The sequence below is a fragment of the Camponotus vicinus genome, unplaced genomic scaffold, assembly GCF_025532165.1.
Source record: "Camponotus vicinus isolate PSW18456_S1 unplaced genomic scaffold, iyCamVici1.0 SCAF_9, whole genome shotgun sequence".
Lineage (NCBI taxonomy): Eukaryota > Metazoa > Arthropoda > Insecta > Hymenoptera > Formicidae > Camponotus > Camponotus vicinus.
In genome coordinates, this window is record NW_028141981.1 from 3,874,947 (window position 1) to 3,902,904 (window position 27,958).

Sequence of the window (27,958 nt, forward strand, 5' to 3'; positions counted from 1 at the left end):
TCCGATTGCCGTTGCCTTTCCATTTTCTCCGCCACGGGGGGTTATCGACACCCTGTCAACCATTTCGCGCCTTCACCGCGCAGGATGGCCCACTTACGAAGTCGATTCTCGACGGACAATAACATGGCCTTTAATGAAAGTGTGGGAAGGACACCCCAGCGGGCGATATCGGGATCCTATCGCGACTGTGGTTTCGCTGGTAATTACATTGTGCATGCGCGAAGGTAGCCTTTTGGCAAGCGCATCGGAAATTCGGCGGATTCGCCGTTTATTGCTTGCCGCTGGCAGTAATTTTAGATTTATTATCAAACTATACGAAAGATCGTTTATTGATCAATATTAATTAATACGGTTAAAATAATTGAAATAAAATGTGCGACGTGTAGAAACGAGGAACATATATTTTTTTTAAACTCTCTTTCTTTATTTTTCGGCAGAACGAAATTTCATAATTAAATTTTATATTTAAATTCGCAAATTGGCAAAAGCGAGATTCGTATTTTAAATTTTATAAGTGTAATGCGTACAACAAGAATAAATATTTTGAAATTTGCGAGTGATTACACGTGCTATTTTTTGCAACAGTATTCTTTGCAATTATTTCACTGTATGAAACGTAACCACCATTGTACGCCACTGGCTAACTCGTTTGTCAACGTACAAACGAAATTTTTAATTTGTGCAGTAAACCAAGTAAAAATGTACTCGACAAGTTTCTCTCTAATCGTTGTATTTTTATTGCAACAGATAGTTCACTTTGTTTGTCGCAGACCGTGGCTTTTCGTTTAACCATAATGAATTAACTTTGAAGGAAAAAGAACGCGTCTACGTTTATTCACACAGCAATATAATTTTATGAAAATTATACTAATTATGCTTTAAAAAAATTAGTCAAGCAAAAAGGGTAATTCAGCTTCAATATTTTCACTTATCTAGACAGATAGTGGCAAAGATATAAAAACTGAAAGAATAATATATTGTGGGTGTATGTTAAATATAATAAATTTAAAAACATGTATTATATAATATTTAAGAATCTGTTTTTATTACATATAATACATTGTTGTCAAACTTCTATTATAAAAATATACTGCATATTATCGTATAAAATGATCATCAATGAATATTGATTAGTTTTAGTTCACACGTTGTTCATGTGGAATAAAAAAAAATATCACTGCTAGATCTATGTATATGCGAGAGCTCCTTCACATGAATATATTTTTTGCAAAATACAATTCGAGGCACATTTATATGTACCTATAAATCCTTTTGTTCAGTTCTTGCACGTACACTCGCAAATATAAAACTTGCTGTATTCTCATACGATAAATTTATTCTCTCAGTATTTTTGTGTGTATGTCAAAAACAAGCAGTTGCATTTACCAATCTGGTAAATGGTAACAAAGCAAAAGAATGTTTTCTATTCTATGAAATTATGACATAAACAATTGCAAAAAGGATTAATTAAATTAATTAAATTAAATTAATTTAATGAACATTACTGAAAATTGTACAGGAAATGGTTATATAAAAGTTGTACAGACAGGGAGCATAAAAAATATAAATTAAAAATTTATTAAATATTATTTTGTGAAGCGCGAATAATAGGCAAAACGAATTCATATCTTTTATACTAATATAATAAAATGTTTAATGGCAAATTTGTTAATTTTTTAAATTTAACTTCATTTTATTATTTTTTATATTTTTATTTCATTACACTGGAACTTTTAAAATTTCAAATATTATTTTTTTTTCTTTTTTAATATTATTCTCGCATAGAATTATTGCTTTTTATATGTGATTAAGTTTTTTACAATTGTCTTGCATCTAGCTCTTGAAGATATTATATTTGAATTTATTTAATTTTTTAAGCGAAAGCAATCTTTCTGTGGTTAGCAAACATAAATTGGAACTTAATCATGACTTCGATTGGTCGACACCGGTTATTCTGCATAATGAGAGACATGTGAGAAAGAGAGAAATTGCTGAAATGTTTTTCATCAAAAAGTCTGACAACACTGTTAACTTACAAAAGGACACTGAAAGTTTAAACGATATTTATGATAGACTAATAAAGGTGGTTTAGTCTTTCTCTTTGTGTTGGATCGAGAGGTCGACATGACTTGACACAGTGATTTCTTTATTTCTCACCACGTATTAGTTACCTAAGATAATGTATGTATATGATTTTTTTCTTCTTTCTCCATTTTTTGGTCACATTTTATTGTAATTCATTTATTGTTTATATTATATGTAATAATTTCAGTTCACTTGATAAGGACCAAAACCCATGGTCGAAACGTTGTGAATTTTTCATCAATAAATATTGCCGGTGTGGTCGATTAAATTACTTTCATTTAATTTTTTTATTTTATGTCTTTTCGTGTAAACACAATGTTTAGTTGGATTTTACAAATTAAATCTTAATATTATAAATTAGACCTTTAAATTGTTTAGGAAAAATACTAGATTATATAAGAAACATATAAGCAAAATTAAATATTTTATTCTGATTAATTTTTTGTTTTTGGAAATAAATCTTTTAGCGATCTTCGACCTAGTACAATCAACCAATTTATATCACGAGTAATACGCGTTCTATTTCAATGTACAATTTTATTTGACACAAAATTTTATTTTTTAAATGTATTTCAACTGTAAAACAATAGATGTGCAAAATTGCAAGATATTTCGCAATATCGATCAAATCACGAGAGAAAAAATGACCACAATGTACGGAAATAATTCATGGATATTTATATGTTCATAAAATACAACTATTCTTTATTTCCTTTTTGTTTCTATCTCCACTATATGTTTTATGATCTCAATTTTTACATCTTTATGAGAAACTTTATAACAATTGTAATGCGCTCCAACCATAGTATCTCCGTAAAAATTCAACATTTGACAAATTTTATTTTTGCTTATTCGACTGGATCAAAACGTAAAATTCTTCGTGTTTGTTGGCAGCAACCGTGGCTCCTAGACCGTGAATTGCACTCTGCGCATAAGCATTAACTTCCGCATTTCAGACAAGTGTAACATTTCACTATGCCCCGCACGAGCTATTTTATGTCGCGCTATATTCTGTTGGTTACAGATTTTCGATTTATGGAATAAAATATGACTTGCAGATTATATATATATATAGAATATATCCTGATTCTGATATATACTGATTTTTTAAGTAAAATATAACATCTTTTAGAAAATCTTGTGTTAGAATGAAATATTATCATAGCAAAGCAATTTAAAACATCATTTGTAGAGAGAGCAATTTCAATGAGAGCATTAAAGTTAATTTGTAGTAATCGAATATCGAAGATAACAAAGTTATTTTTATCGTTAGTTAATGTTTTAATGTTATAAGAAAATATGTGAAATTAAGATATACAAGCAATATATATATATATATATATATATATATATATATATATATATCATTAATTTTAACTTTTTGGTAACATTTAAAGATATTTGCATACGTAGAAGATATCAATTTTCACGCACGTTGGTCCCTCGCCTTAATACCTTAAGTGCACGAACTCGTCTACGTGCTAGAATCGTTTACACCCTCTTAATACTTACAGCACATATACGTGCCGATGGCTCGTACGTGAACGCGATGCGTAACACGGTCTACGTGATTCAACAAAAAAAGGAGATTTAAAAAACTCGCAAACTTATTCGATTTAGATAATATAATATACTTATTTATAACTTGCCTTTCGTGCGATATATATAGTTTATCGTGTTCGTACTTTCTAGTTTGCAAGCTTGATGAAAAATCGAAAAATTCTCCCCTGCGGCTGTTGTTCTTTTACAATGTAACGTTAATGCGCTTGCCAACAACTTCATATTTTAACCTGACAATTTTTGAAACGCGCAGAGTGGAAGTTTAGATCAATACTTTTGCAGTGATGAAAAATAAGATCTCTCGAGAGAGGTATTAAACTTTTTTTCACATTGCTGTTGTACAGTGGGCAGAAAAATGAAATAGGACGGGCTATAAAACGAGGAAAACGCTTTACGGTACATTTCATAGTATTCTCTTCCCGATGATATTTTTCCTCATTTGATATTGGCGATGACAAATATCTTTTTACTATTGCGAGTTTACACATACAGTTTAGGCAAAACGATAAAATTTTTTTCATATGTATCAAAGTCATAGATTTTTAATAACTCTATAATTTATATCAGAGTTGTAGAGAGGAAAGTTCACTTGTGCTAATTAAAATTAAAATTAAAATGTACCTTGGAAGAAAAGATTTTATTTCCATGAAATTAATATATAGTATATTATACATATACATTATTATTATCATGCATGAGCGAAACGATGTCAAATACGTTTTAGTTTAACTTCATCGAGATATATCAAAACTTGAAGTAGATCGTCATCATTTTCTATTGCGGATGTAAAACTGACTCGGGCACGATAAGCGGCAATCTGACTTACATGGAAAACTGATTTTGCGATTTTCTCGGACTTTGCTCAAATCTCTCTCTTGTCTCTTTTTTTCTCTCCATTTCTTTTGGCATCGAGGCAATAACACGCCCGCTATCTATATTCGTGAGCGCGGAGAGAATTTCGTTTGTCGAGAAATTTTATTTTCCCCTATTCGACGCGATCGAAATGCAAACTCCCCTCGTCGTTTCTGGCATCGCGTCGGTACTTCCGGTTCGCTCAGAGTGAGACGTGTTATGCACGTACATTCGAGATTCTTTGCTGCAATATGGATTTACGGTAGCACCGAGGAAGAATGAAGGAGCATTCACGGACGTCGTGTACTCGTTTGCTGCAGTTTCTCTCCGCGCTTTTTTACCTTTCCTGAATTTCTCGCGTACCTCCACGCTCTTCAACTTATCCTTTGTATTCATTTGAATCGTCTTTCCGTCACGCTCTTTTAACGCTTTCGATATTTTATCGCTTCTCCCTACATAAGAATACTTCATAAATATTCAAAGAGATTCACCTCACCCGTAAATTAAATCGGAACCGAATCAGATTATTCTTGCATTTTGTAAAATTTTACATAAAAAAAGTTGCCATTCTTTAATTTTATTCCAAAACATAAAGAATTGCGAATATTTTTAATCGTTGATTAAATTATTTAAGAACTGTTAAGAAAATGAGTGAATTATTTTTTTATCTCAAACGAATTTATATGAATAATTAAATCTGAACGGTATAGTTTAACCAAATTATATTTACATTATTCGAGAATGGCTTGCTTTTGTACTTAAGTTTGTACGGGGACGCAAAGACAGTTATGTCTCGTTTATTCGGGGAGTATTTCCAGAGCTTCAAGAAAATATTTTAGTTTGCGTTTCTCCACGGGGAGGACCAACATACGAAGAAGGTAGAGAAGAAGGAGGGGAGGTTACGGCGCATAAGTATCTCTCTTTCGATCGCGCGCACTCGCTTCGATGCTTACATTCGTCTGGGAATATACAGTTACGGCAAAGGAAACGTTTATCCACACGCAACGTGAGATTTTGCCGAGAAACATGGATTTGCAAGTGCTCCATCGCATGAGCGAGAAGCTTTCTGACAGGACCTCCCTTTTAACCTTGCTGCTCCGTCTACGCGAATTTCCGACACACATTTCTCGTTTCTTCCTTCGTTTGCTTTATAGAACGCCTTTAGCGATCGCCTTGTGTATTTTCCTTTTTTTTTTTTTTTTTTTTAAGTTGAGCCGCAAAAAGATTTATCCATTCTAAAAGACTGAAAGTAACTGAAATATTGAAAATAAATCTTTTTCCCTCTCGTGCAAGTAATAACGCGAAATAATTTTCTCTACATTTATAATATTTGCTATAATACATTGAAAGTTGTTTTTTATTTCGTTTGTGATAAATAAATATCTGTTATCGTATAGATTATGAATTACGTTTTGACTATTCTAGCTATTCTCTGAGTAGCGTTTCGACATATGCAATCCATTCAACGCGCAAGATTTCATAACAATACGATTAAAAATGGAAACTGATATATCATACAGCAATGTATCATGTCTTGAAACACCTGCAGAAATCGTGCAAAATAATCTTTATATTCTTCGGGGGATTTTTCTCCATATGAAATGCATTCTTTGCAAAATATTATTGATTCAATCCCCAAGCAATCGTATATATGTGTGTGTGTGTATATATATATATATATATATATATATATATATATATATATATATACACATATAGAAAACAGATTTTGGCGATAGAATACCGAATATGCGCTCGACAATGCCGGTTTAGAAGGAGCAATCGCACAAAGCATCAAAGCTATATGTCATTTATGCAAAAACTTATTCACCAACCGACCACATTTTCGCATAGCTATCTTCCGTTCTCCGTTTCATCGTCATTCACAGGGTCTTACACGTTTTGCGATGTCAAATCGGAGTACTTCTGCTCCCTCGCATTCGGGCTATGCACATGCATTTGCCACAAGGAAATACATACAAGAAGAGATGAAGAAACGTTTCCACGGAGCCACCCAATCAATCTCTCTCTCTTCCTCTCTCCTTCCTCTCGTCTTCCTTTTTTTCTCTTGCCTTTTCTACTTCCTCCATCGGTTTTAGAACTGTCTCACACGCTTCCTCTCGCACCCATGTCGCTTCGTTTATTTCCTTTACATCTGAGACAGGGCTTTCGATCCGCAACTTTTACTTTGCCATGCCAAGCGGCTGTCGAAGTGTTTTGTAATCCTGGAAAAGACGTGCCCCGCGAGAAAATTGATTTTACACCCGGGCGCGCGATCTGTCATGTCCTAAAACGTATCTAGCACCTTTCGAGGATGACAGGTAGCGATCCTTTCCGTGTTCGTTATATTTCTTCGTGTCGCAAATCGTATATTTATAACAATAGTGATTCGTAATATAATAAAATATTAAGCAGACGAATTTTAATTTAGCTATAAAAAGAAATTAATAAAAATATTAAAGTTTTTACTTGCATACAAGAAATGAAATAGTAATTACAATTACTGAATATTGCTTCAATTGAATTCAAAGAAGAATTTTTATTCTTTTACATTTTTTCTGTCTCACTCATCCTCTTCTAACATAACTTATGTATAATCAAAATTCGAACAAGTGTCCGTGAAAGAGACACACAAATTTTACTATTTTAGAGAGAATAAATGTTTTGCAGTTAAATCGAATAAAAAAGATATAGCGTTTTCGCAAGAATTTTTGGATAACGAAAGGTTAACGAGGTATTTAGTATAAAATCGAATTTTTATTTCTATTAATATATAAATATTCCCAATCTAATATTATCAATCTATTGCTAATGGCGAGACCACAGAATATGTACAATATTTATCATTCACCTCATGCTGTTCGAATCATTCATACTACTACCAATTACCAATAAATTGCATGCGGTTGCGGTACTATGGTTGCGGAATATTCGGAAATCTAGCGCTAACGTGGTTAAAATAAAATAAAATTTTCAAAAATATTTAGAAACAAAAGTCTCAAAAATAACAAAATCAAAAATTAGACATGTGGCTTATGAATACGCACTTTATTATACCTAGGGAATGTGTGTATACGCATGTAATTATCATTTTTTTAATATTTTAAGTTAAGTAAAAATTGATTACGTGAGAGAGAGCAATATTTTGTAATATTTCACGATATTTCAAAGTATTCATTCGAACAAAATTAATCAAATAAGTATTTCAAGAACGATGTACCATAATTAATTACCGCGATATCTCGCAAAATTCCAAATATGAAACTATTAAGCGTCTTTTAATTTCGTGTGCATGAGGACGGTTATGAAACTATATTTTGTAATTCATTTTAACTGCACAACATATTTCTCCCAACTTCAATATGTATCGACAATGCAACAGCAGGCGGAAATTCGTGATAAATGCCATGGCGAATCATCACATGATAGCATATTGAAAATTTTGAAGTTGCATGCTTCAAGTTAAGTGTTTTTGTGCGCCGATCGTTTAAATCATGATTATACGCGCAAGAGTCCCACGCGCCAATACAGAACACATTATATTCCAAATAAAATGAAATTTAGTAGACTAATTAGCAAGATAATAAGCTTTGAAAATTAAATATAATAACTGGCTAATTTAGCGCGCCAGGAAAGGATTATTAATGCAAATGGAATCAATAAGCGGATGAACGAAAGGTTGGCCGATTCGTGCACGGTTCATCGAATTGTGCATCGCGCGTTGGGAGAGAATTTAATCATAATACTTGCAATCGTGATACTTGCAATTTGTCCTTATGTATCATATATCTACACAATTTATTTATATATAATTATTTATATATATTTATTTATAATTCTCGCACATTCTTATTTTTTATTTTCCTTGCATTTTAAAAACAAGAATTCAATTCAATGCCGTTGGAAAAATGTTTTAATTATCACGAATACTACCTACTTCAACGTACATACAATTTAAGTGAATTTCCTGGCAATATTTTTTTTGCAAAGTCAAAAAAGATGTCGTTATAAGACTCCTAGAGCAGTGCAAATACGATGACCCGTGAAAAGTTTATTTTCGAAGGTTTCCAACACAATCGGAATTCGGATCAGATCGTGGGAAGAAGTTCATTACAGTAACGAACTGGCAAACCTTTTACCGGACCCATGCGCACCCGACTCTTCCTTAATTTTGTTCTCCGAGTGAAAGAACGTCGAGTTTGTTGGACAAATCCACACGTTTGCAACGACAGTGGATAAACTTTTTCAAACAAACGACTATATAAATGTGAAAAATATACTTTATTTCAGTTTTTGCTATCAGCTAACAGATAGTTATTTTGGGTAATTTAATATGAAAATCTTCGAATTTTATTAATTTTTAAAAAATTATCAAAAATATCTCATGGGAATTTTCACGATAATGACTAAACTTTTTAAAATGTAAAAATAGTTCTCGCGTTCAATATCATAAATTAAGGCATTTCTGCTTCTGCTAATGCAACTCCTTATAATATAATATAATAAAAACATGAATTGATTTATAAAAGTACAAATCTCAATATCAAGGTATTTTATTATTGTTCGGGAGCAGCGGGAGTTTCATTTTTTGTTTCTCTCCTTCTCATTGACTTCATGCATAGGTTTATATTGCAAAAGGCAAAAGTCCATTTCTCAACCGCACTATACTTTTACGTTCTTCGTTCTCTTTTATTCACGAATAAAAAGCTTTCTATTTTCTTTCTGCACAGAGTTAAGGGCCCAGTGACTCCTTTGTCAACTTTTTGTCGCAGACGGAAGTGCATCTAACCTTCATTAAGCGTGCCTAGTAAACGCGCGCGTTTCCGTAAACTTTTTTCTTTGCATATACTTTCTAAAGTAATAGTCTATCACAATAAAATGCAACGCATATAAATTTTGAGCGGTACAGATTTTATTTTATTTTATTTTATTAATGAAAATTAATGTGTCTGGAAAATTATATGTAAAGTGTTCCTTGGTTTTCTCAGAAATTATTACCAAACTGCAAAAATTTGCATTTTAATTTTCATATCATCGGAGAAGGTTCCTGGTATTTGGCCTGGCGTTTTGAAATATAAAAGCTTTACCATAACAGAGGATTCTCGAGTAGAACTGACGTGCTTGAATAAATTTAATATAACACAACAAAAATAATATACAATATGATTTAATTGAAAACATTCAATTAAATGTTTCAATTAAGCTCTGATAATTACAAAATTATTGCACGTCTAGTATTTAAAATAATTATAGTCAATATAATTATAATATTTAAAATAAACATTGCACAATTTTATAATTTTACCTAGAAAATTACAAAGACAGCCCGAGGCTTCGTTGTAAGACATATGACGTCATTTCTTTAAGAACAGCTATTTCATAATATGCACACACAGTAAAGTTTATCGTCTATGATTACAATCCCTACGTATATGGTAAAATTCTTCTGTATTTTTTAGCTGAGGAACGAAAATTTTCTTCCTAGTCGCGAACAAATTGTGATTCCGTGCTCGTGAAGCCCTCGAAGGCACGCTTCGCATTTCGCTTCATGGAACTTTATAAGTTCCATCTCATGGTTCTCGCTGGCATCTGCGTAGAAATTTACGCACGGTTTCGCCATAACGTGGCCATCGACTTGCCGTCCACGGCGAATAAACTTGCTTTAATGGCATACTGAATCGGTTTAACATCCCCGGATGCCGGAAAAGATTTTTCTTTTGCCAAAGAAATGCCGCCGAACGCTTTCGTCTAATGCTTTCCAAAATTTGCATCCTAATCTTCGTAAACCCCTGCAGGGATTACGGCCGTCTTCTTTCATCGTGCCGAGGATTTGCTTAACCTCGGCTTTCTTTGAGAGGCAATCCTCGTCCTACCGCGATCGATATAACATTTTACAGAGTCCCCTGTAAAGTGCATGCTTTGTAGTACGCGCGCATATATATAGGTTAAGCATATAAAAAGATTCAGTTTCTAAATGTTGATTATAATTAATTAATATATATTTATCACAATGAATTTTTTATTTTACCTAACGAAACCTAAGCAAGATTATTAATATCGACACGGTTATAATAAGCCTGTATTATATAATACACATTGATATTTCAACTTACATGTGGCTATGAAATATACGAAGGATTAATAAAGACCCTTAGGATAATTTGGGATCTAATGAAATATTCGAACCTTGAACATATGAAAGTCCATCGTAAATCGCATATAACATCGAGCGATAGACCTCAATCGATCTCTGAGAAGTGGTTGAAACTCAATGTAAGTTCAAGCGGTCCCATTAATCCGTAAATTACCGTAAGTACTGGTGACATTATTAGTAGCCGGAGATGACGCAAGTTTCGGAACGCACCGCGAAACTCGTGGGGGGGGGGGGGGTGACCGCCGAATTGGCAGCTAATCAAACACGCGGTTGATGAAGGTAAGAGATTTATAGTAAGTAAATACAATTAGGAAAGTCACGAGTGCTCCGAGTAATCTTTAGTCCCAGCTGACGCTATATAACTTGACTACAGTCAACCTAACTAAATAATCGAATTAGAGGCGTCTTCTGCTGCGTGGTGCCCTTCCTGTTAGATCAAAGTTTTCTCGTATTTTCCGCATTCATTTCTAACTTACATTCGCCGTGACCTTCAGTTCGTGTTCGTAAAATTAATCCTGAAGCAGTATAGATATAATATTGATCGTAATATATTAAAATTAATAATTTGACAGGCATGTTGCAACAGTGATCTTTGAGCATAATCTTCGAAAAAAATGCACTTTTAAATAGAAAATTATATAAAGATATACACAACTACTAAAGAGATCTTTAATAATACTAGCAGGAACTGCTAAATTTATAAATATCACCAAATATATACAGATGAATTAAAGTATTTAAAAAATGAGAAAATTATTTTTTCTTTAATTAAAATTTGTTTTATATATGTATTTAATAATTAATTTTATCTGATAATTTTATATTTTACGTAATTTAATTTTTTAAATTATTTCGTACATTTTTTGCCTTATAAATGATTAAGAATTCATCACAATTCTTAATTGTACTATTGCAAGGGAATTAAAATGCACAATGTTTCTCGCAAAGCTCGGAATTTCTTTGCGACAACCATCCAAAGTTTGGATATCGATATCCAGATATTCGACACACTCTGCCAGCTTTCTAAATAGTTTTCAAGCGTGACAAACAATACCCTCGTTTCCCAATGAACATTTGATCAATCTCGAGGAAACATCGTGCTGGTGCTTTCTTTGAGAGAGCAACTTCTCACGAAATATATAACTTTTCTGTCATCTACAAGAAAAAGTTTCTAGACTTGTAACCGTTCGCGACAACGAAACTTTCACGTGTCCGAGTTGTTAGCAAGTGCTTCGCACTTTGTGCAATGACATATTGACACGCATTTTAAATGCACTCTAGTTCAATGCGCAGATATCTCAGCAAGATTTCGCATTATCTCAAAAATCGATAAAATTAATCGAATTTTTTTCGCGAAATAAAAAAACATGAAAAACTAATATGATGAATATTTCCTTTCATAAAACTGATAATATATGCAATGGACAAGCTATTACGATATGTTATTAAATTTATCGCTTGCATATTGCGGTATATATAAGTAGATAAGCGATTATTGATTTATAATAATTGACAAATAGTTATATACCATCGTTACTCATCGCGTATTATATATCTGCCGAATTTCTTGAAGCTCGTTTGAAAGACTTTTTTATTGACAGATATCTCGGCAAAAACGGCGCAATGTAAACCGGCAAGTATGGCCCGTCAATAAAAGCACACATCAGTGATTTACGAGCCGCATGCAAAATGATGACAAAAACAGGCCGCAATAAATCGCGCGACTACATCGGTCCCGTGGTTATTTCCTGTACATCACTTTGAAAGAATCCGTAAATTTGCCTGCCGTAAGCCAAGATCTCGTCATAAATACCGTGACCAGCATAGGTAGTAGACGGTAGCGAGGCATGCATGCAAAAGGCGTATATAGGTCCCCGATGTAGGTGACCCACAGTAATTTATCACGCTAATATTTTCTTTTATTGTCGTGACGCATAAAACCCAGCATGCATACTACGAGTTGCAGCATACTTATATATGGGAACGCGCATGTTTCAGAATAAATGAGAACACAACACGGTCCCAGTTCCTGGCCTACTTCAGCTTCTCATCCAAAGCGAGTACATCTGTCGGCTGGCCGGTGAGGGGCGGACATCCCGTTAACAATACGGGTAAGATGTTCAGATTTCTCTCTTGCAATGAAAAATGAAATTATGTTACGTTTCAACTCATAACTTTCTAATATACTGTAATATAAATTTCTCACACTGGGTTTTATAACATACATTAATCAATAGAGATACTTTCAAGCAGTAACATTTTCTTTCTTTTTTTTTTAGAAATACTCGTAATTAATTTTCTGTAAAATTATGATTATTTTAATTGAAAAACTAATAATGCATTAAAACTCAAGAAAAATTCTGAAATTTACTTTTCTGAAGAGCAAAAAGTAAAATTCATTCTTTTATGCTTTGCACTTCTATATTTTTATTGATATCTTATTGATATATTGATGAAACATTTTGAATCGCAAAACCGATAACACACAAAGTCACGAGGCAATCATACAGTAATCTGTTGGACAAGTGCGATTTTGGTGCTGCGTAAACTTGATCGCCTGATTACTTCCACTAACGCTCTAACGCATCCCATTACTGACGGCTTCTATCATAGAGTATTGCTTGAACTACACGCCAACAACCTAGTTCACTATCGTCTCCCATGACGGTAACTTCATCTTCTTGTAAATTACACCTCCGCGATATGTCTTATCATGCAGTATGTTCAACACCGCAGGCGATCTATATAGTTAAAATTTTTCTTAATATCTATGTGAAAACTTTACAAGCTACGAAAGTAAACTTTTCCGATATACAGACACAATCATGTAACTTTTTAACTCGCACTATTTTACGAAATGTGGAGCGACATTTTTTCGCAGATTTTCAGCAAATAAAACATTTTTCGCGATATTTTTGTGAATCGAAAAGCACGAATATTTCCATGAATGATTTAATGAAGCAATTTTACTTGGTTCTTTCGAAAAAGAACGTTTCGCATCGGAACGAAAACAAACTATTTAACTAACTTGCTGAAGCGTAAACTTTGTAGTATATACGCAAATTATCGACGTGCGTTTTGCATGTGGAATTGAGTTACTATACGCTAACTCAGTTGCCCTTCTCGATTAAAGCGTACGTTAACGAGCGTTCGCCGGATCTTTCTAGCGCGTATCGCCTATAAAATTCATAGTGAAAAAATCACGATGAAAAAAAATAAATGGAGGTACGGAGAAGAGAAAAACGGTTTATAATGTCTGCAAGCTGTAGAGCGAATTCTTCTTTCTCTCAGGGAGAAATCTAGGTAAATTGTGAGAATGGTATAGCTTTTGGGTATCTTCGCTCGAGATATATTTTGCGAATAATTTTGGAACCGGGCAGATGTGAACAGCAAATTGCAGGAAAAAGAGAAGTAGATGTCAAGGAAATTCACTTGCGCAAATTTACTTGCAAAAACGCGATGCAGAAGAGTAATTTCTCCCTAGTTAGAACGAAAATTATAGCTTAAATGCGGTTCGAAAGCGAAGGAGGAAACTGTTCGGCTCCGAAACTATTTAGCCATCGTGATCAAGAGCTAATTAAATCTCGAGTATCGATCTCTCCTCGAGATAACTGCGCGCGATCTCTATCTTTAAACGCGTTTCTAATTTTCACTGCAATCGATGCTGCAAAGAGCTGTCTCGAAACGTCATAAAAGTTCATCAGTTAGAGTTATGTAAAAATGATCAAGATAAAATATTATGACGCTATTTTCGACGCTTTCCATAGCAAAAAATATCAAATAAGTGTAAGATAGTTTAAAATTGAAAATAAATTTATTTATAATTTATAATTCATTAAGAATTTCTCTAACGAAGCGAACGCATTTTATATAAGTGTCATTTTTCGAGGTATTTACAATCGATTATTGACTACTATTTGATCACACAGTGATTTTTCGTGGCTTTCATGGCTATTGTGTGTAAGTTGGAGAGGTAGTCAGGAAATTGAAAAGCCCTTTTAAAAAAATTGCGCAACGCTCTTATGAGAAAAGTTTTATATATATGTATGTATCTTGAACTTTCATATCTAGTAATATTATATAATGACATACTAGAGTTCTCTGACCTGCACGTCACCCCAGGAAACATATGCCTCATTTGCAAACAAACAACGCTGAAATTGCGAAGAATAAAAAATATATAAGAACGCATTCATTATTTTATTTCTTATTACGCTGTAAAAAAATACTTATTTTATTTTATAATATTCATATTACATACGTGAATAAGTTATAGGCGCGCTTATTCGAGTGGTATTTCTTTTTGATTAGCTTTAAATTTATAAAAAAAAGAAAAACAAGGAACTATTTTTACAAAATATACCTTTTTATTTTTCATATTTATTAATACATATTTCTTTCTCCATTTATCTAAATCCGCTTATTACATAAATTTGATTTTATCGATGATATGTTACACACACAAAGAAACTTTCACATTTCAAAATGTCTTTAAATATACCATTGAGCGATCATATAATGCTTACGCGTTTCGTAAACCTCAGAAAACGCATAATACAGAAATCAGCAATTTCTTTCTCGAGGCAGAACGGCTGAAAAGATCGCGTGTTAAAAGAGCGCGACGAAAAAACGCGAGAAGCGCGAATCTTCGCGACGGATTTTCGCACAGTGGTAAAAGAAAAGACCCCTTTGAAAGCTTCCCTTTACGCGGTGAGATTGTAACGAGACGACAACGATTCTCGATTATCCTCGAGGAGAAGGCCACGGCGATCCATATGCGCAGTACGTACGACCGGGAAACGTGACTGCCACTCCGCCATCCGGATGAGAAAGATCTTTTTTTTGACGTTGGCACACGGTCCCGACCCTCGTCCTATTGCAGAACGTGCGAAAGGAACGGACGGAGGGCAAGGACATGAAGAAGAGTAGAGGGAAAGAGCGTGCTCTTGAGAGAAGAGTGAAAGGCAGCCCGTTTATATAGAGAGAAAAAGAGAGAACGTGTGGTGGCGCCACCCAATTGACAAACAGATCAATCGTGGGTGGAAAGACGATCCGCAGTCTTACCGCTCGACCTGGCTCCAGCTCTCTTTCTCGGTTTCCCCACACGTGCATTTACGCAACCCGCGCACACTCGCTCGACGAGGGAAGTTTGGCTCTACCACTCTCGAATTTATCTCCCGCTCGGAAGAAACTGGCCGAGGTGATTTATATAAGAAGAGAGAGAGAGAGAGAGAGAAAAAAGGAGAGAAAATTATTGTATAGCGAAGAAAGGATTTTACTGTGTCTAAAAAGAATATTATTTTTTGGAAATAATGTAGTGATGCATCCTTTACGCATAATATCATAAAAAAATGAGCTACATTTACATATAAGATTTAGTTTAGTTCTACCTTGAAACTAAACTAAAATCTGATTTGTTTATATGTTTATCTTATAATGAATTATTTTAGAATGTTTCCATATTTATTTATCTGCCGTTATTAGAGCACAAAGTATTTAACACACAAGATCAATCAATATAAAGGTAGAATAGTGCACCTCCGGATAAGAAATGTAAGGGATTGAAAGATAAAGTAGATGTTGCTCGATTGACAAAGTGGTTGGTTGAGACTTGGTAAGAAACTCGACCAATCTACAAGCTTGTGCTACCACTTGGTCACTCTCTTTCTCTCCTTTCTATTTGTACAATTGTACGATCACATAAACTAGCACTTACAAAAGAAGTGCTCTTAGCTGCCGCATTTAAGATAGATTATTCTACTGAAATTTCAGCACAGATCTCGACGCGTTTACGTACGATTCTATTGAAATTCCAATAGATTTTGATTTATTTAAGTGTAATATATTAAGAGTATTATAATTATATAAAGCTATAGAAAATTATATAATTATATAAAGCTTATAAAATGATTAACAATATCGACAAGTTATAAAATTGATACAGAAACCGAGACAAACAGAAAAGCTGAGAGAAATATATGGTTTCAAATAAATAAAGAGTTATTCGTTTAAAATACATTTTAATAAATCCAAATATGTTTTTCATAAACTTATAATTGGACGTTAACGATATATGTTCCTGTACATGTTATTTCAGTAATATACAGCATACAAGAACACAAGTAACATCTAATTTTCCATTTCGCAAATATCCATCCGGCAAGTAAAACGTGTCGACAAACATTCGCATTGAAATATGAGGCGAGTATATTCACGCGCCATTTCGTCGCGTTTTCCCATGATTTCCTATATTACTGTCCGTTTAAAAGCCAACACGTATCGTCAAACGATCAACGATCGTCCGTGAATTTTCGTAAAAATTGCTCACACGAAATTATAGCCGTAGTTAATTACGTTAATATTTGTCAGAATGTGGAAACGTTAATTTCTATCCAATTAGATTTTAAACGGACACTGAACAGAAAATTTGTATCGTGAAAAGAGTTTTAATTTACATTTCATGTGAAAAAAGCTCGCGCTCTTATTCAGAAACCAGACATTCGTCGAAAAGTTAATTGCGTTTATCGCAAGTTCGCCGTTGCTTATTTTTCTCTTTCGCTGCCTTCTGCGTACAAACGCCTATGCAATTTTCGCGGCTCTCCCGCTTCATCGCGCGGCGCATTCCTCCGCGCCGGTAAGTGAATAGAGCGAAAATAAAACGGGGGAGAGCCCCCGTTCCCCCAGGAAAAATTTTGTCGAATCGGGAGAACTCCGTAGCAACTGTACGCGAAAGGAATAAAAACATCCTTTTTTTTTCTATCCTTTCTTTTTTCCTTTTCCTCGCTCAACGTTTCCATCTCGGGTTTATTACGACGCGCCGCGAAAGAAAGTCTTCGCGCGTCTTGCGCGGCCATTTGCATAGAGTCCTCACTTTCTCTCATCTCTTCTGTCACTGCATTAAAGCGTTTCACCTTTATGATCTTAAACGCACGAGCGAAAAGTGAGTTTCTCGGCCAGCGCGTTTCCATCGCGATAATTACATATATATATCTGATTTATAAAAAAAACATGCATAATCGCATAAAGAGAATGTTTCTTCACACTCATTTACTTGAAGCGCGCTCCACAACTTTATTCCAAAGTAATAGAGTATATCATTCTTGAAAAATTGACTTTTTATTAAATTTCGTTTTATCAAGTCGTGTAAAATATTTTATTAATATTGTTAGATATGATATTGATAGATATATATTTGCTATTATAGGAAAGAATGGTATATAGTCGATGAAAAACATTTATATTATGTTTATATTCTGCAGCAGTGTCGTAAAACTTTTCTTTTGATGTCATTAATCCAACTCGGTGTTTGAGCCTCGCCTGCGCTAACGAGGCAACTTTTTCGAGCAAACTAATGCGTGGGTAATTAAACTCGATACTCTTTCAATTATACGTACAATTAACGAACTCGAAACTTTTTTTTAAAACCAAACAATTGACGTCCGTTAACTATACGGTCCAATTATCATCCGATTTGATCGAACCGTATCTAAGAAATTAATACTAGTTATCAAATAATTAGCGACTCAGTACCGTTGTGTTTTTTTTAATTAATGATTAATTTAATCAAGTTACAAGAATCAAATTTACAAATTTCAATCAATATTACAAAAAATGATCTGTTCTCTAAACGGAAAACAACCTTTCAAGAACACACGGAAAAATGAAGAACAAAGGAAATTATGCGGTTTAAGGTACAAAACGAAAAAAGCGGGACTGTTTATGGTAAAAAATGCTAGTGCGCTGAAGAGTTTGTGTAAGAAGGGATGGGAGATGCAAAGAGCATTTTATTAATTGAAAACTGTGTGCCCGAAGCTAGACGCGCTTCATACCTAATGAGTCCAGCCATTATGATGATTGCATATGCCAGAACTATAAAGCTAAGCAAACAACGCCAAGAGGGCGGTACACAATCAACTGCGTTTTTATTGTGGAAGAAAAATTATAACGGATCTACCATAACACGCGCGCAAAAAACTGTTTGCTGAAACAAAATAAAATCGCGATAACATGTCAAAAATCTTTGCGGTACGTTAAAAATGTCTATTAAACAAACCTCATGTGTCGCTATGACATTAAAGTGATATTAATGACTTTTTCGTATTTGCGTGCAGCTGGCAGTAATAAATACGAGTTTATTATACGTTTATGGAAATCATGTGTTTGCATATGTTATGAAAGTGGAATAATTGAATTGTGTAATGGATTGTCAATCACTGTTTGGATATTACAATAATCGTCGCGGACACATTGATTTGCCTATTCGAAAACAGCTTTGAACTTCAATATTTTCGCTCAATGCGAATATTGGTTTAATGACGGATATCTCGATTTGTGATAAATCATATAAATCGCTAATGAAAAATTGGAACTATTAATAAATAACGGAGACATAATTGATTTATTGATTATAATATTTATTTATATATGAGAGAGATGCTTGATCTATATATATTAAAAATTTCGTAAAATAATTAATGGATTATAAATCCGTGCCTCTCTTGATGTTTTTAAAAATTGATGGTATGTTATAATCAATCAATTTTTTTATAAATATCTTAGCACATACACAATCTCTATATTTATATAAATAGTAATATAATTTATATTACATAGAGAGAGAAATTATCATCGAAGCGGAAATGCAAACTGCTCACATGCTGGGAATTCGTGGCCCGTGACTAAATTGGTAACCTAGGTCGCGTATACCAAATAATCTATAATATATTTCGGTATAGGCAGTTAGATATAGAGTATTTCGGGTTGACCCTCGAAAATATTAATTAAGAATCACATGAGGTGGATGCTACGTGTCTCGTTAGCGCGTTCTATTTGATCAGCGTGTTGCTGTTGATGCATCTATCTACGTCCTATTTTTTTGAATTTTTCATGAAGCCGCCAGACATATTAATTATTTTCGGTCTTTTGCAAATCGTTCAAGCTTGTCTATCGAGCAGCCGGAAATTGAGATGGACCGTCGCTTTAATTGACATTCGATATACTATCTCAATCATCGATTACTCACCTTAATGAATTTATAGCAAAAGTTTCACTGAGAATATTGATACTTTAATTATAATGTTAATATATTAAAATACTTCTAATTAATGTTAAAAATGATGATGATTTATTAAAAATATGCACTTATTCACTGCTCTTTATCAACAAATATTGTAATTAAAAAATATATAACCAAAATTTTTCATATATTTTTCTATATTATAGAGAGATGAAACTTGATGATAAAATTAATTTGAAGAATATAAGAGGGAAGAATTATATATTTGTACATGTAAAAATTAAGAGACAGAAGAATAGAAATTTTGATTTACTGACATCTCCTGTTTCTGTTGCAGAATGTGACTCGGTGTACGAAGATACGGATTGTCACGACGGATGCGTTCTAGCTAGTCCCGGATATCCGGGATTGTATCCACCAAACATCCGTTGCCGGTACCTGATCACTTCTGGCCCGCGAATCTCCATTGCCATCAACTTCACAGCGGTGCTTCTTCCTTCCAAGTAAGCACGATTGTTCAATAATGTTAGATTTTTAGATTTTTATGTAGATAAACGCTATCCCTGTGAATATCGAGCATATTGACGAAGTTTCCATTCATGGATATTTATTTGACAGTTTGTATGAAAAATGTTTTTAGTTTTATTTGATCCTTACATGCAATGTAATTATTACATCATCACATATTAATTATTATACTATCAAACACGTTAAAAAACTTAAAAAACTCATATGTAGAATGCTTAATTATGCACATAATAAAATAGCTCTGTTAAGAAAGAGACCGAGGAAACTAGTTAAACGAACACTTAGAGAAAACGATTTTCCTTCATATGCGGTACACGCGCGGTATGGCGTCCATTTCAAGGTTTCTTTCATATATCTACAGCGCGTGTCCATTTCTTTTGCGGTGCAGCCATGTGCCAGGAAAAACTACTCGACTTTCATAAGCCTGAGCGAAACAGGCTGTTGCGCGACAAATTAAAACCCCAGAAAAGTTGAGAAACAAAGAAAGAGAGAGGAGAATCGTACATGGTTCTTTGACGAGCTCACTTTTCCATTAGTACCAAGATTCCGTTTCGTAATAGCAACTCGACTTGGGGAAAAAAGTGGACACCGGATACAATTCTCGAAGATAATCGAGTAAAAGAAAAGCAAAAGTATAAGAAAAGCAAAAGTGAAATTTTTATAGATTTTTAGATGAAACTTTGAAATGTCATTTATTGATTACAATGTAATCAAAGTATTTTTCTTTTTATCGAGATAAAAAAATATTAATAATATTCAGTTTGCAGATTATTAGCATTACAACTTTGTCTTAAAACTGCAGAATTGAAAAAATTAAATTTTAAAATAATAGTGAAATGAAATAACTATCTTTTGATACTATATCAATTAATACGCGTAAAAATAATATTACACGTATGATAAGTATACCAGATGAATAATTCTGTATCTTTTGTATTTTGTGACAGATGTCAGTTAGCCTTCACATCGAGTATTTCTCTTTTCTCTTTACCATCATCGCCGGCCCGAATTATATTAGCGCGTTTCCGGGCAAAAGTGAAAGAGCAGCCGGAGAAAGAGAAGGGGAAAAAAGAGAAATCTACCCTTTTGCGATTTTTTTAGCCCGAGTATTTTTAATAAAACCCGTTTAAACGCAGCTCAGCTTGCATAACAAGCGCACGGAACTCTCTGTGTTAATCTCCCATGCATATAAATCATTTTCCACTTTACCGAAGAATCCGCGAACGTTTTCGAGCGTGAATCATTCATTTCTGTTTTTTTATTACACAGAAATTAATTATAATAATATTCACACATCTTAAGGAAATTATAATTCAGAAATTAAATAAAAGATAAATAATATCATCTAATTATACTTGAATATCTAATGCGTTAGTAAATAATTCAAAAAATTAAATAAAAGATAAGTAACATCAATTACTTGAGTACCTAATGCGTTAGCAAATATTATAAATACCATGCAAAAAGCTCCAGAGAATATGACAATAAAATGTGGACAAAATGATACGGAATTTATTTGACATGTCGGCGTTTAACAGTCGTTTCAATTGATCGCCGTTTTCTGGAATTCATCTAAACACTCTTAAGAATCCCCGACGATGACTGTTGTATACATCTTAACGGCGCGGGAAACCAGTTTGTCGACACACGGTGTTCAATTCTGTAGCGTACACTCACGCGAATGTATGCGCTCCATGCGAAATCTGGTCTACAGAAACGTCGCGAGTCAATACGCATCCGCTTTGCACTTCGCCAAGGGTAAGAGCCCATTTTGTGCGTGCTCGAACGAGAGGGCTGCGCGGAAGAGGCGCCGGCGCGTATTTCGGCGCTTGATAATGCATCCCTCGTCTCGTTTCGTTGGCTATGTCAACAACCATCTTCCCAGCGTTCATCCCTCGCTCAAATTCATCCCCTGAGCAATAAGAATACACTCACACGCGCACAGAACCATTGTGCGTCTCGAATTACTTATTCCATGACGCACTTACTACGGGCACAAACCCGCGTTAAAAGCGTTACATTGTCACTCTCTGGATTTACGTGCTGTCAGTAATGCATGAAACTCAAAAATTCGTTTTTGATAGTTTTTTTTGCATATATATCATATCGAGAATTTCACGCGTAAATCCGAAATTGTAACTTTACAGGAATGAGAAAAAAATGTTTTGAAATTCAAATTTTATACATAGAAATGTAATTTTTATGTTTTGGATAAGGAGGCATTACGAATACTAATATATTTCATTTAATATCATATTTTATATAATATCTTAATATTTCATTAATTATATAATTAATATTTCATTTTTCAAAAAATACGCCTCTTTATTTTAAAATTCTCAATGTATAATTTATATATTTCGTGAGAATAAGCGCGAAAGAGAGAGATACTATATAATTTGCTAATATAATTCTTCATAGAAATTTACTATCGAAATTAAATCAGCCAAAAATAATTATCTACTTTGTTTGTGAATACGGTCTTTCTTATGATTTTAATGAGCGACCGAAACATACGATTTTTGTGGAGCAAAGTAATCGAAAGTAATCTTGGCTAGGGAACTCTCCGCGAGACGAGGAAATGCGACAAAGAAAGAAGTACGACATAGTCGCAGTAGGAAGGGCTCCCGCACTGCAGCTGTACTTGCTTTTTCACAGCAGTTCGTTGCAGTTGTTCTTCAAAGCTGGATTGGCTGGCTGGCTGGTTTTTACGCCGCTGGAAAGCCATTTCGCGCGCAGAGTCTCGCAGTCGCGAATACACCAAGCATTTCCGTTCTCTAAAGACGGCCGTATTTTAAACCTCCTCCACTGGCATTCCCGTCTGCTTTATTTGCGAAACTGCGGCGGGCAATAATATTGAAATTGACGGCCGGATGATCGCCGTAGAAGCACTTAGATTTTTCTTCTTAGCCGCCAATTTCATTCTCAACCCGAATGCTTTCACTGGTTGGATTTTCAAAGAAAGAAACGCGGAAACATGCAACTTTCACTGTAAAAAATGCACTACATATGTTCTATAGATAATATTTAATTTTTTTTTTAGGAATATATAATCTATTTCCTAAATCAATTAAAGAATCGATGTGCGAGGAAAATTGATAAGTAAATAAGAAAAAATGAACATGCCTCGAAACGATGCTATAGAATGTTTGTTTCGTTCCCATCAAAACATTTTAATAACGATGTGTAATCACGCGGCGAAAAACTCTGTTGAATTCTCGCGAAAAATGTATCGCTTTTTTGCAGCAACTGTGCATTTGCTTTTGCGGCAACTATGCATTTGCTTTTGCGGCAATAATAAACTGTATTTTCCAACAGGCTGCAGTATGTGCATCTAGGAAAATAAACTTGCGTAAACTGCCAACGAGTTCGCTATGCCATTTCATTCCGATCGAACGGTAAGGTTCGAGATTATCGAAATCTTATTTCGAAATCTAATTATGAAAAAAGATGGTATTATATTTTTTCTTCAGTGCGATCGGATACTTACAACTTGTTTGAAAAATAACGACTATATTTCCGCATTCTATATAATTTTTAAATAACCGATCGTTCAGAAGACGCATGTTATACACAGCATGTGTAATAAGCGTGCGAAATTTTAAACTGTCTATATGAAATTTTTTTATTAAATTATTTTATTAACTTATTTAAATGTTTTATGTAATAATTTAAATAAATGCGAATAAAATATATAATAAAATAATATAAATAATATAAATAATATAAATAAATATGTAATAAATTAATAAAATATAATAATATATATAATATATTGAAATAAAAGCGTATAATGTAATTAATTTTTTATAGAAATTGAATTTTATAGAAATTTAAATGTGTATATTGATTTGTGGAATATAAAATACCGAGAAAATTAATTTAAAAAAAATTATATATCAAGCAAATTATTTTACAGCGAATGATTTTCCATTATTGTATATCTTTTTTTCTTTTTTTCCTAAGTACTCTGTACAGTTTGCATGTTATATTATTGCGGAAAAAATACGGCTAATAAAAAGAACCGCGTAACTTGTATATAATACCGGCCATATATTTTTTTCTATTTTTTGTATATTTGTTGCACGTGTTATACGTGAACACACGGATGCGACAGTTTAAGTATCGGTTTTCGCAAATATTTTTCTTGGACTTTGCATTCATACAAAGCATGAGTGAAGGATATAGAGTAAAGGACATAGAGTAAAGGATTCGCGCGATCAAATGCACATTACTCATATACATATATATACTAAGTTTTTTTTCATAATTCTTTTATTGCATGTAATTCCTCCAGCGCAAAACTTTGTGGCAAAAAAAAAATCGCGATATTGATTAACGTTAATTACGAACCTCCTGTTTTTTTTTTGTGTTTATTCACGCACATCGTGAACATAGCCAATTCTAAATTGGTATACGTGGATTAATTTCAGCAAGAGGTTCTGTATTAGAAAAATCAGTACAGGCATTAAATTAGCGATACTTTTACTTCTATACTGCTGCAATGTTTTTTTAACATATGCCAACATACATTTCAGCATTAATACATGTAATAGATATACATATTAACAATTCTCTCCATAATATGAAAGATCATTTGCATTTACTATTTATAACTCGAAATAGCATAGTTTCTCATTAAATTATGCATGCTTTGTTGTAATATCATTATTTATATCGTATGTCATATACATATGTTATATTATATATTACAACATTATTACTTTATTGTTGCGTGACTTATGACTATGGATCCACTATCATCTAAATAGCCACTTCATATGCGTAAAAGATAAATGACCGTGTATATAACGACTGACTAACTTATAGAAACATTTAGGGATCAGCTCCAAAAGATTTGCGGTTGTTAAATGTACAAGAAAGAAAGAAGAGAAATAAAGGGGAGAGGGAGCGAGGGAGGGAGAGAGAGAAAGAGAGAAATGTGCTTTATTCATGCTATCTATTAAATCATTCTGGCAATCCAAGTCTGTTAAAAAAAGTAGCTATTGAAGTTGAATTAAAAATTTATTTTGTTAAAAGATAATTTTATTTAAAATATTTTGAGGTGATTTTATATTACTGTGATTTTTAAATTTTATAAAAGAATATTTTTAAAGAGATCTTTCTCTACTATATTAAACTCCCTTGTATTAACTCCCTTGCATTTGTTTTTTACAGAACTTTTTATTTATATGTAATGTGTTGTAACAATAATATATACTGTAAATATGGATAAATATTATTATAATATGATTATATTATATAAAAATATAATATGATTATATTATAATGATATTATACTCATTATATCATTAATAATTATACTTATAATAATTATATTAAAAAATGTAATAAATATTGCTCTAAAAACATACTAAATGTCTAAAGAAATATTATACAGAAATTTTTAAATTCTCATTCTTACTTTCATACATTCGGTTGTTTCATAATTTGTCTTAGTTAAAACAGATCTTCCTCTTATAAGATTTATAACCTTTTTTCTTACATTCATGTGAAAAAAACTTTAATGTCTATTAAAACACTTTCTATATATATATATATATATATATATATATATATATATATATATATTCTTGTGTTATCTCTGCGCGACATATTCCATGCCAGATGTTCATTCGAATCTCCTTTTCGCGATAGGAAAAGGTTTACCAGTATTCAGGTAACGACTGAGCAACTTGCAAGGAACATCTCGTAAAGGATCAACCTTAAAGGATTCGCAACGGGGAAATCTACGAGGCATCTCGCCCTCAAGCGTCATACGGATTCATTATTCAGACTTAACTTTCGCATCCACCCTCTCTCTCTCTCTCTCGCGCGCGCGCGCACGAGTTAAAGGATGACGGTCGGAATTCGCCATGTGGTGTACCAAATTCACGCCGCGGAAAAGAATCCTTGGAGGAGGGAAGAAGGCTCAGGAAAGGAAGGGGTTGAAAGCAACGGTAGTACCACCCTCATCCATGCAAACGTCGAAATTATTCCAACTACATCGCGGGAATCCTGAGGCAGCGATTTTTTCCTTTCTTCCTCACGCTCTCTCGCCCTTTTTCCGCTTCTCCCTTCCTTCTTTTTTCCCTCTTTCTTCTCGTCTTTTTTTGCTTCATTGTTCGCAAATAGCCGGCTTCCGCCGACATCGCGACGACAGTTTCCTTTGTCAGCGCGCGCTATCGGATTTTTGAAATTTCTTTTTCCGTCAATATTTAATCATGTGCAGAGGTATCATGCAGCATTCGCGCAAAGAGCAAATTTTCTAACGATGTTGAAAAGTTCCATATGTATCTTACACACATGATTATATTAAGATACTATCTTATGAATATTGTTATCATGTTAGCTATCTAATATGATTGTCAAACAATGTTCGTACTGTTACGAGAGCATACAGAAATCTTTGCGGAAATAGCGATGTGTAAATAAAATGTTGCATTTCAAGTACATTCAACAGGTTATCTATTCTGGCGAACAAAACGTGATTTCCTTCTGACGTAATCTTTTACTTTATTTATTGCTTTTTATCTCTTCAATTGTGACTGCAATTTAAAAAGTCCAATATCGAGTTTTATCGTATTAAGATAATTCCATTTGAGATCTGATGCGCTGCCTAAAAATTAATTAATCACTTAGCGCGTCGCAGAAGCGGTTTATGTCAATATAACTCGTCACGACGCGACGGTCGAATCGAATCTTTGGCGTGAAAGATGGTACAGGCGTAAAATAATGGCGCGCCTTCGCGCGTGTCGCATCCTTAGCGATTCTCGTCGACTGGAATTTAATAAGAGCCGCATAAAGTTAGGACGGATTCCCGTTTATTCGAGACGGCTTGCCGCGCCATCCACGCGTAGAATGTGGGATACATACGTGTGTATAAAATGAAGGGAGAGGGAAGCAAGGACGGGGTGAAGGAGAGGGTTGAAAGCTTTTGTACTTCCCATCCTCTCAGTCACCTACCTACCTACCTACCTACCTACCTACCTACCTATCTACCTACTATGATGCAACTTACACACTCGTACCAGCCGCAAGCCGTTGCTTTCAACGCGTGCTATTGGCTGTTACCATGTGTTACCCCGGTTGCTTTTCTTGTCGGCGAGCCATCACTGGTTTGCGTACCTTTCTTTGAGGCACTAGATTGCGGCAAGGTAACATGTGCGTTAACCGCTCAAGCACTGTTTAACTTTAATCGGCTGGCTGTGCAAAGTGTACTCAAAATTGCGCATTTTCTCTCGACCGTTGATTTTCGAACAAATGTTTATAGTTTGTGATTTTATAACAAAATTTTTATTGAACAAAAAACCTCTTTACAGCTTTTAAAAAGTTTCCGTTTTTAAATTTAATAATTAAAATTTTATTTCATCAAAAAAGTCAATATAAAGCTTTATGGGATAAAAACACTTCATGCACTATTCAGAAAATATAACAAAAAAACAAATAACTGCAGGAGAAACAATTAATGACGTAATTGCTTCCGCAAACAAAAAACGACGCGCGCCCTTGTAAAATTACAAACAAGAATCGCAAACGCTGTTGGCAAGTTTCAATTAACGTAATGTAACATTCGTGAAAAATGCGATAGCGAAAGGTTCGTATATTAACTGCGAGGCGCATTCCCGCTCGCGTCGTCCGATCTTCGTGACATTGGTGGACATTAATTAAATTACACGGTAAACGCGCTTCGATAATTAATGAAGTGTCACGAAAATCGAACTACACGCTGATACCATGGCCGGCTCGTTGCGCGGGATTTG

At 33.8% G+C, this 27,958-nt stretch overlaps 1 protein-coding gene across 6 annotated transcripts in view; it reads left to right on the forward strand.

Moving 5' to 3' along the window:
• Positions 1–27,958, forward strand: part of LOC145976530 (uncharacterized) — a 228,868-nt gene that overhangs the window by 152,385 nt on the left and 48,525 nt on the right. For all 6 annotated transcript variants that reach the window (XM_083107683.1, XM_083107684.1, XM_083107685.1 and 3 more), the window contains 2 exons: positions 12,650–12,762; positions 20,005–20,170. In XM_083107683.1, the coding sequence (XP_082963809.1) occupies positions 12,650–12,762; positions 20,005–20,170 (279 nt within the window). The remainder of the gene's footprint in view (positions 1–12,649; positions 12,763–20,004; positions 20,171–27,958) is intronic.